General features: G+C 37.5%; 1 protein-coding gene and 1 long non-coding RNA gene across 2 annotated transcripts in view; one reads left to right on the top strand and one right to left on the bottom strand.

Annotated features, from left to right (window-relative positions):
- The window catches only part of Prss12 (serine protease 12), a 48251-nt gene that overhangs the window by 17591 nt on the left and 12165 nt on the right, over positions 1-18495 (top strand). Inside the window, exons 3-8 of the mRNA XM_027395658.2 lie at positions 4264-4442; positions 6536-6677; positions 9733-9929; positions 12415-12556; positions 15075-15280; positions 18359-18437. Of these exons, the coding sequence (XP_027251459.1) occupies positions 4264-4442; positions 6536-6677; positions 9733-9929; positions 12415-12556; positions 15075-15280; positions 18359-18437 (945 nt within the window). The remainder of the gene's footprint in view (positions 1-4263; positions 4443-6535; positions 6678-9732; positions 9930-12414; positions 12557-15074; positions 15281-18358; positions 18438-18495) is intronic.
- On the bottom strand, positions 9116-10408 carry LOC118239552. Its single transcript, XR_004771993.1, has 3 exons — positions 9892-10408; positions 9637-9801; positions 9116-9509 (listed from the first exon to the last, which is right to left on the bottom strand). It is a non-coding gene; the product is annotated as an uncharacterized LOC118239552 (long non-coding RNA).

Genomic DNA, 18495 nt, shown 5'->3' with positions numbered 1-18495 from the left:
GAGGGATGAGCCCAATATACCAGAGTTCTCTTGATGGCTTCCCTTAATGATCTAAGACCTCTCACTAGGTCCCACTGCTTAATGGTTTCACCATTAAAGACTAGTGATCCTGTGGCAGGCAACAGAGTCCTCCTAGAAAGCCCTAAGCAATAAGCAACCCAGCTTCATAGAGCTTTTCTTGGTGTAATCACCCTGGTGCAGTGAGTTGAATTGTCCACATGTCCTTCAGTTGATTTTATAGTTTGCTCATAGTTTGTATTCCAGTGATACTTTGCAACACCCATTCCTCTGTGTTTGCTCATTGAAAGGCTAAGTACCTTTGGATGGAATTATTTTCAGTGGTCCACACTTGATAGTAGACAGCATAGTTGTTTTTTGCTTTATTTGTTTTGTTCTTAAGGAAATTTCATCTTACTTTTGCTTGCTTTGCTGAATTCCTCAAGGGAAACTGTGTCATGCATTGCTGTAGTGCTGGTTGTAATTTCCTTGTGAGATTCTGTCATTCAGACCCTCATATATGAATAGCATTTGCATATATTGGCAGCTGGAAAGCTTTCTAAATGCAAAAGGAATTATTGTACTTAAGATACTTAAATTTGATTAACTCGGTATGTGGGGATGATGAAGAGGAAAAAGGGAGACCAGCAGATGTTATCAAATTAGAAAACCTATGGATGCTTCTGTATGCAGTAAAATTCAGGTAAAGTCACTCTTGAGTTCCTTTCTGTGAGCTTAGCACTAAAAGCATTTCCTCACGGCTTCGGGAACCTTTAAAAGCACAGATTAGCATGACGTCACATTTCTTTGTGCTGAAGTTCTGTGATTTACACAGAAATTTAATTATTTAAATGCATCTTTCCATTAGTTTTGTCTTCCTTATAGGGCGCTATAAAACTCTCCTATAGAATGATATTAAATGTTAGGATAAAATTGTTACAGTATAAGTTGCTTTTTACGTTTCTTCTTTACCTTTTTATTTCCCTGTCCATTAAAAAACCTTGACTATGTTATAATATTCACAATAAAATCTTCTAGATATATGGACTGGATTGATCAGAGAGGTTTATTAACAGATGGGGAAGTTATGCTCTCTTGTAGCCATGTTCTTGATTCCATCCGGTGAGTTGGAAATAGTCTTGAGACTCATGACTCTATCTGTAGAGGATTTTTTTTCACTATACTCTGTTAAATGGCAGAACAAAACCTTAGAGCCGAAAGAAACAGAGACCGAAGAAGAGAAAGAAGATGATAGTGATGGTATTTTGGCTAGACTGTGTTAGACATGCCATCAACTGAAAATGTCCTAGGAGGCATCTGAGGTTCAGGGCCTGCTGATAGCCCCTGTATGGATACTGTGGGGTGCTGGGAAAGCTATTTAACTTGTGAGCCTCCATTTTCTTGTCCATAAAGTTTGTATTATAACACGATGAAGTTGTAGGGGAAGACTAAATAAATTAACATGCCCGGTGCACTTAGACCAGTGTCAGACAAATTTTAAGCAGTCGTTGCACATTAGGAGTCCCAGGTGATAGAGGGGACTGGCAACTAGTACAGTGATCATTAAAAAGGAGTTTCAGTAGCCATAGGTCACGTATTACAAACTTGTATGTGTAGTCAAAGAACAAGACCTTTCTAACCCACCTCTCTTGTATGCTTCAGATAGTGGCCATGTTTGAGTCTTGAGTTAATCATATGGTGGTGTGTGTTTGGCCATTTCTGTAATGAGTCCATGTGCTTTGCTTAGTGAAGAGAACACATTGGATGAGGGTCAGACACTGAATGAACCCAGTGAGTGTTCATTAGGAATCACTGTCACCTAGATCAAATGGCTTCACCAACAAAACAAGCCAGTGCATTCTATCAGCATTTCCCATAAGCTTTCTCTGTAGTCAGGACATGAAAGGAGTAATGTTTGGAGTTTCAGCATGAAACTAGCAGGCTGGTGTGGAAATGATTTCCATATGGGAAGGACAGAACACACAGCTTACTCAAGTCATAGATGGGAAGGACAGAGCACCCAGCTTACTCAGTTCACATAGACAGGAAGAAGCATCATACACTGGAAGCAGAGAGAAAGAACAGGAAGTCGGGCAAAGCTATACATGTTAAAGCCCAGAGGTGGTAATATACTTCCTCCAGGGAAGCTCCACCTCTTAAAGGTTCTATAACTTCCCCACACAGTATGAGAAATGGAGGATCAAATGTTCTAATACATGAGCTCATGGGACACATCTCTCATTTAAACCCCCACAGATCAGATCTTAGACTTTGTAGCCACTCAGTGGCACCAACACTGCCTTAGGCACAAACATGGCTTGTCTTCAACACAATTTAACTTTTGTATAAGGAAAGTTGGGTTTCAGTTAATTTTACACACCTCCAATTATATTATCATTTCAGTCTCTCCCTTCCCATGGATCATTCAGAATTTGGAGCAATCCAAATTAGTGCAATGGCAGCATGGGTCCATTAGGTATTCAGTCCATGGGTCATCATTTGCTGTCATCTGATCTAGAGCCATTAGCTGGGGCTTCTTCTGTCTTGTCCCAGATCCTTCGAAAAAAGGAGTCACAAATCTCAGGCATAGAATTCAAAGCAAATTTATTCATAAAAACTCATTTTGACAATACCATTCAGGTTAGGATATCATTGTTGCTTTTCCCTTTACATCTGTTCAGTAGGTTCTGGTCTTTATTATTTGTTGGGATAGACTATTAAGAGCAGAGAGTGATTCAAGTGTTGGGGTTCTGAGTTTTGAAATATTTTAACTCAGCATAAGAAAATGCATTTTTCTGTTCCTGTGTTCCATCTATACCCCCTCCTAGAAGCATTCTTCAAGCCATCTCTTGGCACTTTCTGAATTGTATGCATACTCAGATTATATTGGTGCAAATGAGCCCTATGCATTTGCTTTGATGTTATTTAAAGAGAGGATTAATTTTTAAATGTTGTTTTCAACATGAATACTCTTGAGACCTCTGTGATAACTAATAAAACAAATCAAATAACATCTTTAATCATGAAGTTGCTTACGTAAGACTTTACCATCACTGGGGTATTACACCCATTTAGTGAATGTTTTTCTTTTAATATGTTTTTATTAATTCTCAAGATAGCTATAGACTCATGAACAAAGTACAATATCAATGAAGAGCTGAAGATATCAATGTTAAAGTCCAAGGATAAAAGATAGAGGGTGTTGAAAAGCAGTCTCTAAAGTCAGTCATCATTCAGTGGGTAATGGCCATCTTCACTGAATCTAGGCCTCACTTCTTTGAACTGTAGGGAAAGTTTGTTATGAGTAAACTTGTGGGATGCTGTTTTTGTCAGAAACAGATTTGACTAAATGACAGGCATTGAAAATACCAACAACTTCAACAAATTTAAGCATGCATTTAATTGGATCTCAACAAAGAGACCAGAGACAGCCAGCAGAGTCTAGCTTGGTAGGTCCACCCTCATCAGGACCCCTGGCTCTTTCTTGTCTTCACTTCTGCACCCGTAGTAGGGTGTTTTGCTGGACACAGTGCTCATGCACCCAATCCAGTGCTCCAGAGACTGAGGCAGAATGATTGATTACTCTGAGTTTAAGGCTAGTCAAGACTATCTAGATGGTTTCAGAGGAGTCTGGGCTATGGTTTTCGACCCTGTCTCTAAAACAGTGTGTCCTTGGAGGAGGCACAACTTGGACCAGTGTAACTTCTCCAGTTCCAGCCATTATCTTTGCTTTATGTGCAACATGAAAAAGATGGAATGAAGACATTGCCTTTGAATGATCCACTGCTGTTTCTTTCTATATAATGCTGCTAAAAAATTAATAATGGCAAAGTTTTATTTTTAGATGATGAAGAACTTCTGCAGACAGATGGTATTGATAATTGTACATCAACATGAATGACTTGATGTGCTTAAACATTGTTAAGATGGTGTTTATGTCATGATATAAACAGCCCTCTAGTAGGATAGGAGGCTTGGAAATGTGGTTTTTATTTTGAGTAGTCATTACTGTACTTTTTAAAACACTGAGATTAGGTTATTAATGAAGATGGGAGGGTAAAGGTTGAAAAATACCAAGCAGTTTTAAAACATGTGTGGTGGTGGGCACTGGAAGCAAGACAAATTAAAGAGACTCACAAATAATGTAGTAGGGAATGGATTGGGGAGCGGAATTATTCACTACGTGTTTGTCAGAAGTGAGGAAATAAGACAGGAGCACCTTTCATTGTGAAATCCAGAATTCCTCTTGTTCTTGTGTTTACTCAGTGGCATTGCCAAGGCATGGCATCGAGCACATTTTGGGGAAGGATCTGGCCCAATATTGTTGGATGAAGTACGCTGCACCGGCAATGAGCTGTCAATTGAGCAGTGTTCAAAGAGCTCCTGGGGAGAGCATAACTGTGGTCATAAAGAAGATGCTGGAGTGTCTTGTGTCCCTCTGACAGGTAAGGTGTCACTTCCTAAATATGCTACCCTTCTGCCCCCGTGCTGGTATTGTCACAGCTTCCTTTCTTAATTCAGATATTGTTAAATGAGCAGACAGTGCTTCTAAGCAAAACTCAAGATCAAATCAAGCACAACTTTTTATTTCAAAGTATAATTTCTTCACTCACAGTTATTTCTACAAGTTTCTATTTAAAGGCCAACAAAGCTAGGTCAGAAACTATCTTTTTTTTTCAATATGCAGTACCCAACAGCCAAAATCAATGTGCAGTGATACATACCAGGCATTAGATGTCAGTATATTACATCTTTAATCCATTCAGCTGGAAACCAGTCTTTCCCAGAATGTGTTTGTGGTCACTGTAAAACTACGTTTATGTGATGTGATTACTGATTAAAGAAAACTGATAAAGAGCCCAAGCTGGCCTTGTAATCAAGTTTTAGACTAATGCACATTACAGCATGTCTGTTTTATAGATCATGTGTCATAAGAAAGGGGATGCTTTAAATTATTTTTATTTATGTGCGTGTGTGTGTGTGTGTGTGTGTGTGTGTGTGTGTGTGTGTGTGTATGAAAAGTAAAAGAATTAGTGTCTATGGAATAACTTTTTATTTATGCTGCTATTTTTATTAGCAACACAATGCATTTGTACAGAACAGAAATTTCTAATTTGCACCAAAGAATTTCATTTCCTTGAGCCACCTTCTTTCAAATGAGGTCATCTCATAGTGCTATGATGGGCAGATGAGATGATAGGTGATACAGGGCTTTGAAGACAACACACTTTAAACACCAGATGGTTTGTGTCAAGAGACTTTTGTTTGTTTCAATGGATATCAGAGGTCTATAAAAAAGTATGTTCTACTCTCCAATTACTTGTTTTCCATTGAGAGGTGTTTGGATTATTTTGGATGGAAATGGCTTCTAAATATGCCCTTTTGGGTAATGAAATTTATTGTCCTATGTGCTTACAATTTTTTTGTAGAATCATATGTGTATCATTACTCACTGATTTAATAAGATTCAAGTTTCAGATCTGTATTATCAGATCTACTGGCTTGGCTACTTTGCTTCTCTGATCTTCAACTTGAAGTTTGAACCCCAATGTCTGTCTCTGGGTCTTTTATTTATCATGTGACATTCCCTGGACACCCATGGGTGATAAAAACACGTCTTCCCTTTGTTCTTTTACTGATAATACAGATCTGAAATTTGAATCTTATTAAATGGCAATCCTGTCTCCACAAATCCTCAGAGGCAAATGGCTCTGAATTCCTGTCATCTTCTACTTATATTCCTTTCTCTGCCCAGCCATATCCTCCTGTCTCTACCTCCCTAGTGCTGGGAATAAAAGCATGTGATTCCCAGTGCTGAGATCACCTTTGTGTGAGAGGTTTCTTTTAGCAATGGATCAATTTTGTGTAGTCAGTTTGGCCTTGAACTAACAGGGATTCATCTACTTCTTAGTCCTTAGTCCTGGGAGTAAATGTGTGTGACTGGCTTTGATGGCTAACTAGTATGACTGCTCTGCTATTTTGATCTCCAGTGGCTTTAACAAATCATAAGCAATATATCACCACAAAGGAATAATGATATCATCACCAAACTAGATTCCTCTTTACCTGAAGTAGCTTTGCCCTCATTCTTAGTTCAGTATTTTAACGTGCACTTGAGAATTTGAAATACCATCTCTAAGTCGATATATATATATATATATATATATATATATATATATTATATATATATAGCTATTCCATTGAAAATGATCACTGTTCTTTAGATTTAAGAGGACTGGAATTATGGGACATTTCCCCAATAAGATTTAATGTAGAAAAATAAAAAAAATATGTTCTTTGAAATTACATCAGAATGCATTTTCTGTTTGGAGAATAGAGTGCAAATATCAGGAAGACTGATGTATTAATCTTCAGGAGGAGTGCCATGACTTCACATGACTGAGTTGAGTCATAATGTTAGGTTCTCAAACGGCTCAGAGGGAGGCCTAAATGCAGTTATATATCAGGTCAAACAAAGGTACTTCTTTTCTTTTTTTGTTAAGCTGATTTCCGTTGTGTCTTTATCTCCTTATCACAGATGGGGTGATCAGACTTGCAGGAGGGAAAAGCAGCCATGAAGGTCGCTTGGAGGTATACTATAAGGGAAAGTGGGGAACAGTCTGTGATGACGGCTGGAGTGAGATGAACACATACGTGGCTTGTCGACTGCTGGGATTTAAGTAAGGCTCCTTGGTGTGGTTTCTGAACATCAAAACACATCTTTAAAGTCAGAATCACTCTATAATCGTTACCTGGAATTTCTAAAACTTGATATGCTTAACTTATGAGTTACCTATCTGTGTATCATCTATCATCTGTCACCATCAACATCTATAGTCTATCATCATTTGTCTGTCATATCAGTAATGCCTACCTATCATGACATTTTGAAACATAACCATTAACCTTTTTTGTCACTTTTCTCATGTACCCTTCATGTACTATTTCAAGTACCTACAAACATCTCTTTTCTTGAACAAACTGTTTGATGCTAAGGGTGACTTCTAGTCCATTCTTTTGTCTATTCAGGCGAGCTTCTGAATGCTTGCTTTTTATCATGACGCAGTGTTACTACTGGAGGCTATTAGTTTTGACATCATTGTCTAAAATTTCAGCAATTCCAGTGGGGAATGTTGTTCTGTCACGTGGTTCTTTCTTGGAACATGATGGATAATGGACACTTGTTGGAAAAGAACAGTCCTCTTGTCATGATATGACCTTTAGAACTAGCCTTTGACCTTGCCCACTTACAATCCGAGTGCCACACTTTGGGCAGTATAGATCATGGTATATGCATAATGCATTCCAGAATAAAGACTTAAGTTGGTTGAAATAACTGGAAAGGATGTCTTTGAAGTAGATATTCAAATGAAATCCATGGATGCCCCTTCTTTCTTATCTTTCATATTCCTAAGGCATGATTTAAAATATTGGTGAAATTATTTAATTTCAGCTTGAAATACAGCTAATTGCAAATATTCACTAAGCCTTAACATATATGTCTCATTCAAGCTGGGTAAAGCTATACTTAGGGATATTTTAAAAAGAAAGAAAATACTATTCACAACTTCCCTTTCTTACACATCGCTTGGAATTTTCATATGTAATTTTATCAGTTGTTGTAGTAAATCTATAATTTTATGGACACCTTGCTGTACTTTCTCAATGGCACAGAGTCACAGTTTTGATGTAACTTGATATCCATTAAATAGTCACACCATGATTGAATGAATATTCAGGTTATCTTTCCAGGGTAAAATTATTAGTTTGTTAATATATAATATAGCTGTGGGTGCCTGTTTCTGCTTCGAACAGCTACTGGATGAAGGCTCTAGGAATGGTAACCAAGGTAGGCATCAATCTCAAAAAGTAAATAAATAAATAAATAAATAATGCGATAATGAAATACAAATGTAGAAATTTACCAACATTTTTAATTTAGGGGGAATAGTGACCCATGCAATTATTAGGCCAAGGGGTATAATAGTCAGATATATATGGCCATTTAATTAGTAAGAACTATTTAGCATGCACCATGTTGTATTAGGTGAGTATGTTACCCTGATAATTGTAGCCTAAGTTTTCACAGATGCAGGGAGATGTGGCTATTATTTGCAATTTATTTTCACAGTTTTCCCTCATTAATGAAAATAATTAACTGGCAGAAGTTTTCCTCTGTATTTCATAGACCTTAGTTTCAAAAACCCATGCCATTTTCTCTTCTGGATAAGTTAGTTATCTGAGCATACTGGCACTTATGATGTTCTCATGCATGTGCTAGTGTGAGCGTGTGCCACATTTAACTTACAGAGGAAATTCTAAAAGTGATGATTCACTGGGCATGAGAAAGAATAAACGTGGTGTCTGTGTACAAATGCAGTCTCAAAGCTAACAAAACTTCCTGTTATGTGTTTTGTGGTTGAATTAGACACAGGGAAATCAGAGCAAGGCATTTGCTGGAAGGATGCTTTAAGTCAAAAGTGACAGCAATAAACAATCGACGTTCATTGCTTGTTTGCTAAAATTTGATTAGTTAGAAAAGAAAAGAACAGTAGCCTCAAAGTGACTACTTAAAAACTGTGCTGCACCAAGAGATGGTGGTGGCATATGCCTTTAATTCCAGCACTTGGAAGGCAGAGGCAGGCAGATCTCTATGAACTCAAGGCCATCCTAGTCTACAGAGTAAGTTCTAGGACAGCCAGTGCTACACAGAGAAACCCTGTCTCAAAAACAAAACCAAAAACCAAATTCAAAATAAGACTATGTTGCTTTAGCTTATTAAATACCTCAACTGGTTAGATAGAGCTAGTGATTGCACAGTAGGACTATTAGGAAAATCCATGGCAAATGGAAAGATGTTTTCATATCTTTGATGAAGAATTAATAAAAGTAACCAGTGAGGGGAATGATGGGCACACAATTTCTGACTGAGAGTCAGACTCTCAGAATTGAAACTACTTGGAGATCTTTAAAATGAGTGATAATCTGGATGATTTTTAAGGAATGAAAGAAAAAATGGAAAGAAGGGTGGAAATAAATGCACTTATGTAATTGCCAGTTTTAAAATTTGCCATTTCACAGCTTATCATTTATTGCAATACATAATATAACATAATAAAGTCAATTGGCACACAGTGCCATTTATAAAAAATTACACATTAAACTTATATAACCCTTCAAAAAGAACACTGTCATTGTTTTTACTTTGATGGGCCAGCACCAAAATTGTAATTCCAGATTGAGTCCCGTTTTTGAGCAGTCACTGAATTCTGATACATTTTCTATCTTGGAGGAGGACTCCAGAGAGTCACTGAATTCTGATACATTTTCTGTCTTGGAGCCTCAAGGACTCCAGAGAGCCTGAGGGAAGCCGGTAAACTTAGATCAGTTCAGATAGTTTGAGCAGAGCCTCCAAACAAACAATTGTTTTCCCTCTGTACTTCACAGAGTTCATCCATGGCCAGGAATTTGAGGTTTATCTCTTTTGCACGCTCTCTGAATGATGGGTTAAACTGTAGACAAAACACAATTACCGGGTAATTACTCATCAAGTCAACCAAAAGATGTTCAGATGGTTTAAATGTACAGCAAAGCAAGCAAAGTTGGGTCTCCAAGGAAGGAGAAAGGTCAGATTCTTACCCTCTGAAGTCATGAGACTTAATTAGGTTGTTTTTTAATGGTTCTTTGATTCACGGGATGGCAGTTCTGTGAACAGTGTGCATCTCATTGCGACAGATACGGCAAACAGTCCTCTGTAAGCCATTTTGAAGGCAGCAATGGGCCCATATGGCTGGATGACATCAGCTGCTCAGGAAAAGAATCCAGCTTCATTCAGTGTTCCAGGAGACAGTGGGGAAGGCATGACTGCAGCCACAGAGAAGATGTGGGCCTCACCTGCTACCCCGACAGTGATGGACACAGGCTTTCTCCAGGTAAGGACAGGGCATTGTCCCTGAGGACACAGGCAGTCATTCTGCTTCTCCAACCACTGGTCTGAAATGCAAAACATTTCCCATCCCTGACTTACTGTTTAAATGTCTGTTTCCCAAGAAAAAAAATAAGCTTTCGAGTTCTCAACTACTTTTACATTTCTAATTCTGGATTTGTTTTTCACCACTTAAAAGTCTAAGTTGTTCAATAAGAAAAAAAGTTTCTAACCCCACATATCTAATGGCCTAAATTCAATCCCCAGAATTCACATGGTAGAAGGAGAGAACCAACTCCCCATATGTTGTCCACTTACCTCCACAATAAAGAGACTATAAAATGATCATTTTTAAGACTATATAGAAATTTGGGGCTGGATTGCTGACTCAGTGGCAAAGAGCACTGGCTACACTTCCAGAGTTCTGGGGTTTTATTCCCAGCACTCACATGACAATTGTCACTCCATGTAACTACAGGCTCAGAGAATCCTAGACCCTCTTTTGGTCTCTGTAGACATCAGGCAGGCACAGACATACACACAAGAAAAACACTCATCTACATAAAAATAAATTAAATAAAGCAGGATATATAAAATTTTTCTTAAAACTATTGAGATAGATCATGGAGATTGAATTCCTTGTGGATGTATTTTCTGAATACTAAAGCAAAGATTTAAAAATGTAAAAATTGAAAACTAAAAATCTTAAAAAAAATTCACCAGTTTGAATTTGGTCTTTGGGTAAATCACCAATTTTTTGAACCTTCTTTTGGAAGAACACTAAAATTTCAGACACACTAATTACAAATATAAAGTTTCAAATGTTCTGTTTAATACACAACTAAAACTTGCTATACTTTGAAAGCTACTAGTTAGAAGTGCATAGAATATTCACTTAAACAGGTGTTGGTTTTGACTTTGCTAGATCATTCTTCCTCCTGCCTCATGAAGTAATCCTGATTAATGATTGAAACTGAGAGTTGAATCATTTTTTCTGGGCACAACAAGGAAGGATGGAGAACTAAAAATTATTTTTTTCTGTCTTTGTACTGAATTGGAACACACCCCAATGAATTCACAATTTATTGTATCAGTATGTGAATCTCAGTGGGGGTATTAAACACCACCACATGTTTGTTTGTTTTTGTTTTTTTGCAGGGGTTGAATTTTAGAATTTTGAGGAAGAAAATTAAATGTGTTCATTTTGTCTACAATTTTTAGTTGACAAATATAAATTCAATAATTCCGTATGTTGTTTTAAGCATATATTAAATGATTATTGGTTATTAGCTTCCTGATTCCACCTCCTTGGTTGTCTTGGTCATGTTCTCAATGCTTTATGTCTATAAGACCTCTCTAGTAAGTTCTATTGAAGCTAGAAGACACTTCCAGTAACTAGGAAACCAAAGGTGTATGTATCAATCTGCTTGGGCAGCTTTGAAGACCACAGATGGAGTAGTTTCAACACAGATATTATCTCACAGTCTGGAAGTGAGGCATTCAAAACCAAGGTCTTAGTGAGGTTGACTCCTTGAGAAGGAATTCTGAAGGATGGACTGCAAAGGACACATATTTTCCAGGTTTCTGTCCTTGGATTGGCTAGTAGATGGCAGATATCTTCCCAATGCCTTTTTACAATGTCTTCTTTTAAAACTCCAAGTCTGTCTTCTTTTCCATGACAACATGGTACTGAATAATGATGCCGCTTCACAACTGCACCATTCCATCTTGGGGAAAGGCCCTGGGTAAAACTATCTATCTACCACTATCTCTGAATTGTCTGCATCTGTCTCTATCTACCTATCTATATAAATTGCAGTAGAGATGCAACTTTGTATCATTTATGCAATTTCAATCTTAATTTACTAGAGATCAGTTTCTTGGCTTTTCAATATTAACAAATTTTGTGATTTAAGTCCTTTATTTGCAATAAAAGTTAAATAGAAGGCTTTAGAATTTTTCTGATTGTTGCCTTCCTCCATGCCACCCTATCTGGCAGCTTACCCAATTAAGTTACCTATGCGTGCTAATGTTGTACCTGTTTATACCTTCCTAAAAATCTTAACTTGGAAGTATATATTCCAGCTATGTTAGTGAGTTAAAAAATTATTTTAAGGCTCTCCATTAATGCTCTAATACTATCTAGAAGTTAGTTGCAATAAAAATAATTAACTCATGATTTTGGAGTGCCAGCCATCTGTCTGTCATCTGTCCATCCATCTATTCTTTTGAGCAGCTTCTGTCCTCTGCATGCAAGACAGTTCCAAATGCTAGAGACAGAAAATTGAGTGATATGAGCCCCTTGCTTGCAGGGCTTTAATACAGACAAGAGTGACTACTGGATTTTATTGGTATTTTGTCTCCCTCTCCAGAAGAAAGATTGCTAGCTAATTTTATATCTGATTTTTAAACATTGTGTTTTGTAAAGTTTTCATGATTTAACATAACTTGGCTTGTTTTGGCTTTTCTGATATTTTTAAATCTTGACTTAGGTTTTCCTATCAGACTAATGGATGGAGAAAATAAGAAAGAAGGACGAGTGGAGGTTTTTGTCAATGGCCAATGGGGAACCATTTGTGATGATGGATGGACTGATAAAGATGCAGCTGTGATCTGCCGGCAGCTTGGTTATAAGTAAGACATAGTTCTCTGGGATGGTACTTGGTGAACATTTCTCTGACTCTTAGTTTTTAGGTTTATATTCTAGTGAGCTTCCTTCATGTAAAATCAGTTTCTTCAATTAAAAAATTGACAGCACGGTGATTTGGAATTGTAAAGAGTCAGAAAGTAGTCCAGTTATGTTCATTTTAGCTTTCCAAGAAATATATGTTACATAACACCGCAAATACAGTCCAACTCTGACTGTCCATAGTGCTGTTGCCCTCAGCCACAGGCATTCGGCTCACCTTTTCCTGTGATGTAGGCTCCAGCTCTGCATCCTAGTCACTGAACCAACAGTAGGTTCTTGCTACTAATGGGAGTCAAGCTGTGCCAAGAGCAAACGATAAAGATACCTAGCATCATCTGACTTCCATGTGAGCTTACTGGCATATGCACCTGCACACTCACGTATCACCACACACAAAACACACACAGCTGGAGCATAGAGGGTGGTGAAATATAAGCTAACATACATGTCATCTACTTCATAGTAGATAACTATTAATGATTTATATTTTTACAAAATATACCCTTAATTATATGCATATCTTAAATATCGATGAATTGAATTAGTTATTTCAGTGTAGAATACATTTTATTCAAAATAGCATTTGTGTTTTATAAAATTTCAGTATTTTCGTTATTAAAGTACTCTGGTTTACTGCCTTGTTTTTCACCCTCTTGCTGGTCTAGTTATTTGTAATCAGTGGGTCAGTGGGTCTATAATTTGTAATACTGACCTGCAGTCTTCCAAATAGGAGGTAGAGAAAGGTAGAGAAGTCTACTGTAGAGGCATAGGTGGAGTTAGACAGTGTTCGGTTTTAAATGTTCTTTGCTTTGTATTTTAGGGTCCTCAGTTACTTGCTTTGTTTTCCTATTGATTTTGAGATACCTTTTTATCCAAGAGGGTGTGATTAATTTGTATTCAATTTGCTCTGTAATATTAATTTCCGTAATATACAACTTATCTCATTATCAGATTGATGTTGTGCTTATATTTGTAGCAGTGCATTTTCTATTGCTTTAACTGAAAAGCACAGGCTGAGTAGGCCATAAAGTCACCGTTCTGGAAGGTTGGCAGCTTGAAGAGTCTCTCCTAGTGAGGACTTTTTTGATGGTGGAGACTGGAGCACCCAATGGTGGTGCAGTTTACACCAAGAGAGGGCTGGTCTGGGAGACAGAGCCCACATGCCTTTACAAGGGACTTGTTCAAGAGAGTTGTGAGGGAATACACATAGGAATGTAACCATTAGCATGTTCACTATGGGTATACTCAAGTTTGTCCAGGGCTGCAAGGCTGCTTTCCCACGTGGCTACACTGATTTACACACTCAGTAGCAGTGATAATCTTTAAATAGCTAGTGTTTACCTCATCACTAATCCCTAATGAGATCAAACACATTTCCATTTGCTTACAATATAAATTGTAATGTTTTGGCATCTTATTTATTGGAATTATTTTATTTGGGATCTATCTTGCTTTTATCTTTGAGTTTGGGGATTTTTAAAATTTTATGTAATTTTTAGGAATTCTTTGTATAATGTATGTTATTTTCTCTATTATAAAAGTATTTATCAGCCGGGCATTGGTGGTGCATGCCTTTAATCCCAGCCCTTGGGAGACAGAGGCAGGTGGATCTCTGTGAGTTCGAGACCAGCATGGTCTACAAGAGCTAGTTCCAGGACAGCCTTCAAAGCCACAGAGAAACCCTGTCTGGAAAAAAAAAAGTATTTATCAACAAATATATTTGTAAATTTTTATTACAAATATGAGCTCTCTGATTTACATTTTCACTTTCCTCAGTGTGGTTTTTAGTAAAGTGGATTTTTAAATTTAAATTGTTAAGTTTATCAGTCTTTATATTTTATTCATGTCTTTGCTTAATAATTTTTTTTAACTTGATTTGTTAAGGGTAGTTTTCCTGATTCTAACTTCAATGATTTTTCCTTTCACAATTGTGTTCAGTAAATCGAGTTAAACATGGAATTTTTAATTATCTTCATTAATGAAGTTTTTGGATTTGTATATCTATAGAAAGTAATGTTAAAATAACAAAAAAGGAAACATTCCATATAATCCTGTCTTCCATGATTCCAAGGTTTTTCTGTGTTAAGAATTGTAACTATTGCTTCAAAAGGAGTTGAAAAATTAGCCTTTAGGTCTCTGGTAATTATTTAATCTTATAGTTTTCTTGGTAATGTGATATTAAAAGAGTGAAATTTTGGGGGTGACTTTATTTTTGACATCCATTATATGTGACTTTCTAAGTAGAAGCTGAATTAGAGGCAGTTGATTCCATAAAGTGTCTGTGGAGTGCACCAGTGAAGAATGTTAAATGTTCTGACCATCACAAGGAGTAATTTTTCAGTATGTGCACATACTAATTTTAATATTCAGATCTAACCTTAACCCTTTAAGGTGGAGTGTGTTGAGATCTGTCAGACGCTTGTCTGGCTGGCCCTCCACATCTGAAGAATGCTCTACTTCTAGGGGTGCTGCCAGAGCAAGGGCCATGGCTTATTTTGGGGAAGGAAAAGGACCCATCCACATGGACAATGTGAAGTGCACAGGAAATGAAAAGTCTCTGGCTGACTGTGTCAAACAAGACATCGGAAGGCACAACTGCCGCCACAGTGAAGACGCAGGAGTCATCTGCGACTACCATGAGAAGACAGCATCAAGCAACAGTAATAAAGGTGCGTCTCTTCCGGGCCACTGCACAAGCCAAGAATTACTAGTTCCCGTCACTATAGCAGGGCTTTGCTAACAAGATCCTAGTGCAAAAGGAATGCCCATAGCCCCTTGGTGTTTGTGTCCATGTTTAGAGCTGCTGCTGGTCGGTGTATGTGTCTTCATAAGGCTTAAGGGGAGGGAGTGGGCTTCCAGAACCTTGCCATCTCTGAGATCAACTCCTCGTATATTCTCAGCCGTTTCTGTGTTGCTCCTTCTTTGAATGTAATAAAGTTGTCTAGCTTGTGCCTGTCCTTAAAGACTCAGGACTGAGATCATTCTTATTGTTACTATTTTAAATAGTGGAGATAACTTTTTTCTTTTTTCCATTTTTTATTTGAATTAGAAACAAGATTGTTTTACATGTCAATCCCAGTTCCCTCTCTCTTCCCTCCTTCTTACCCCCCCACAACTAACACCCTACCTATCCCATACCCTTTCTGCTCCCCAAGGAGGGTGAGCCCTTCTATATGGGATCTTCAAAGTCTGTCATATCCTTTGGGATAGGGCCTAGGCCCACCCCCGTGTGTCTAGGCTCAGGGAGTATTACTCTATGTGGAATGGTCTCCCAAAGTCCATTCCTGTGCTAGGGATAAATACTGATCTACTACAAAAGACCCCATACATTTCTGAGGTCTCCTCACTGACACCACGTTCATGGGGTCTGGATCAGTCCCATGCTGGTTTCCCAGCTATCAGTCTGGGGACCAAGAGCTCCCATTGTTCAGGTCAGCTGTTCAGTTCAGTGTTTAGCTGTGGATGTTTGCTTCTACTTCCATCAGCTGCTGGATGAAGGCTATAGGATGGCATATAAGTCAGTCATCAATCTCATTATCAGGCATTTAAGATAGCCTCTGCTCTGTAGCTTAGATTGTTAGTTGGTGTCATCTTTGTAGATCTCCAGACTTTTCCCTAGTGCCTGATTTCTCTTTAAACCTATAATGTCTCCCTCTATTATGATATCCCTTATCTTGCTCAGTGGAGATAACTTTTTTAAAGATTTTATTTATTTATTATATATACAACATTCTGCTTCCATGTATATCTGCACACCAGAAGAGGGCACCAGATCTCATAACAGATGGTTGTGAGCCACCATTTAGTTGCTGGGAATTGAACCTAGGACTTCTGGAAGAGTAGCCAGTGCTCTTAACCTCTGAGCTATCTCTCCAGCTCCCAGTGGGGATAACTTTTAAGAGACATTTGTTTTGATGTTTTGAGGCAGAGTCTCACTCATCCTCAGACTCATTTGCAATTCTCTCTGCAGCCCTGCTGAACATAAGATCACAACGATACTCCTGTCTCAGCTTCCTGAGTGTTGGGATTACAGTCATGAGACACCACACCCAACTAAAGTCAGGTTTAAAAAGATCATTTTTCTTTGTTAGATTTTATTCCCTAAAATTTTAAAATTGAAGGAAATTGAAAATACAGTACAATATTGGCATAGTAAGTAGTTCTCCTTCCATACTTAACATTCTCAAAAGTTCTTTGTATGTTCAAATTGTATGTAATAATAAATACTGATTTAAAAGAAAGAAAGAAAGAATTAGCTTTTCTGAGAAATCCTTGTTCATCTTTTATAAAACGAAAAAGCATTTTTGATCTGGACAGACTGCATAGTTTTGCCTCATTCACACATCCTCTCTCTAATAGTTGTTGAGGTAACATAAGGGCAGGACTAGATGGTGCTGACACAGTTCTGAGACTCTGAGGGGTTTCTAGCTGTAATATATAGCAACACTCAGAGGCCTGTTTTTCCTAAAGACAACTTGTTTCCCTAAATACTTCTTTCCCTAAAAGCAACTTAACTCATTATATTCATTTCAAGAAATAAAATTATACTTACAAATTGAATATATAAATCCACAAATAATTATATAACTATAAATACATAATTTTGTAACTATATATGTATATATATAGTTATATATAAGATGTGTATATGCTGTATATATTATGTCAAACTCCTGAAGCAGTTGAAAAATGTAAAACTGAATGTGTAAACACATTTTATTTTGATGCTTTTCCTTGGCAGGCAGTGCCTCCATCCCTCAATGAAAATGTTTCATCTCTAGCACCCTGACAGAATTTGGCTCATTATCTTCCTATCTTCTTGTTTTCTGCTGTAGTTCAGAACCTGGTGACTCAAGTGATTGGTGACTGGTCATCTGACAGGACACTCTTAACAAAGGAACCGATCTTGCTTCTTAATCCTTTCTATCAGTCTACTGCTTAAAATTGATTTTTGTTTCTTAAAGTCAGAATGATGGACACTTTAGGTTTTCTTACTGTTGGAGAAATACTTTTCTTGGCATCAGATATGCTCGCTGGCCCAGTGGGGAATATTATTGCAAAGTTTTTCTCCTATTGTAAATTGCAGTGCCAACTGTAAGACTCATACCCAAAGTGATGAAGGGTCAGGTTTTGATGGCAGGCCCTAAGGTCATTTGGCAAATTAATCATCCAAATATTTCTGTTAGCTCTCTGGTGGATCCCCTTGCCTTGGAACCATTAGCACTGATTTGGTCTTCACGTTCTTGGCACAGTTCCCACCCTCCTTATACAGAGAGAAAAACAGCAAAACAAAAATACATGTGTATATACTATGTACTTCATGTTTTTAAACTTATTTATATGCTTATAAATAAACAGTATATACATTTATGTCCATAGAGAAAAACTAATCCTACATAAATTCTTTGTAAAATTACTTTAAAGTTTAGTCATGCCTTATGTATTTTCTTTCATATACATTTGCCACTATCTCACATCTTTAGTTGACCTCTTGTGTATTTGTGACAGAAATGTTACCTTGGGAAGGATAATCAGGGTTGTTGTGGCAGCCTGTGAAATCCTTCGGAGCCTAATGATTGGAAACTGTGTAAGTTTCTGATCTACTTGTGTAAGACTGTTGTTAGATTAAAATATAACTCTTATTTGTATTGCAAGAAAAATATGGTAGAATTTTTTGAGACAATTTAAGTAGAGGAGGAAGTACCGGGGACAGGTGATGGATATTAGTAATCCCCTTGTCCTTTCAGAGCTGTTCCCTTCCGGATGTGGCCTGAGATTACTGCACCGTCGACAGAAACGGATCATTGGTGGGAACAATTCTCTAAGGTAGTAAAAGGCTCCTCAAGCAGATTTTGATATTATAGGATTATTAATATATGTGTGT

This window comes from Cricetulus griseus (assembly GCF_003668045.3).
Source record: "Cricetulus griseus strain 17A/GY chromosome 1 unlocalized genomic scaffold, alternate assembly CriGri-PICRH-1.0 chr1_0, whole genome shotgun sequence".
In the NCBI taxonomy this organism is placed as follows: domain Eukaryota; kingdom Metazoa; phylum Chordata; class Mammalia; order Rodentia; family Cricetidae; genus Cricetulus; species Cricetulus griseus.
Note: the sequence above shows the minus strand (reverse complement) of the source record. Positions and strands in the feature narration are given on the sequence as shown.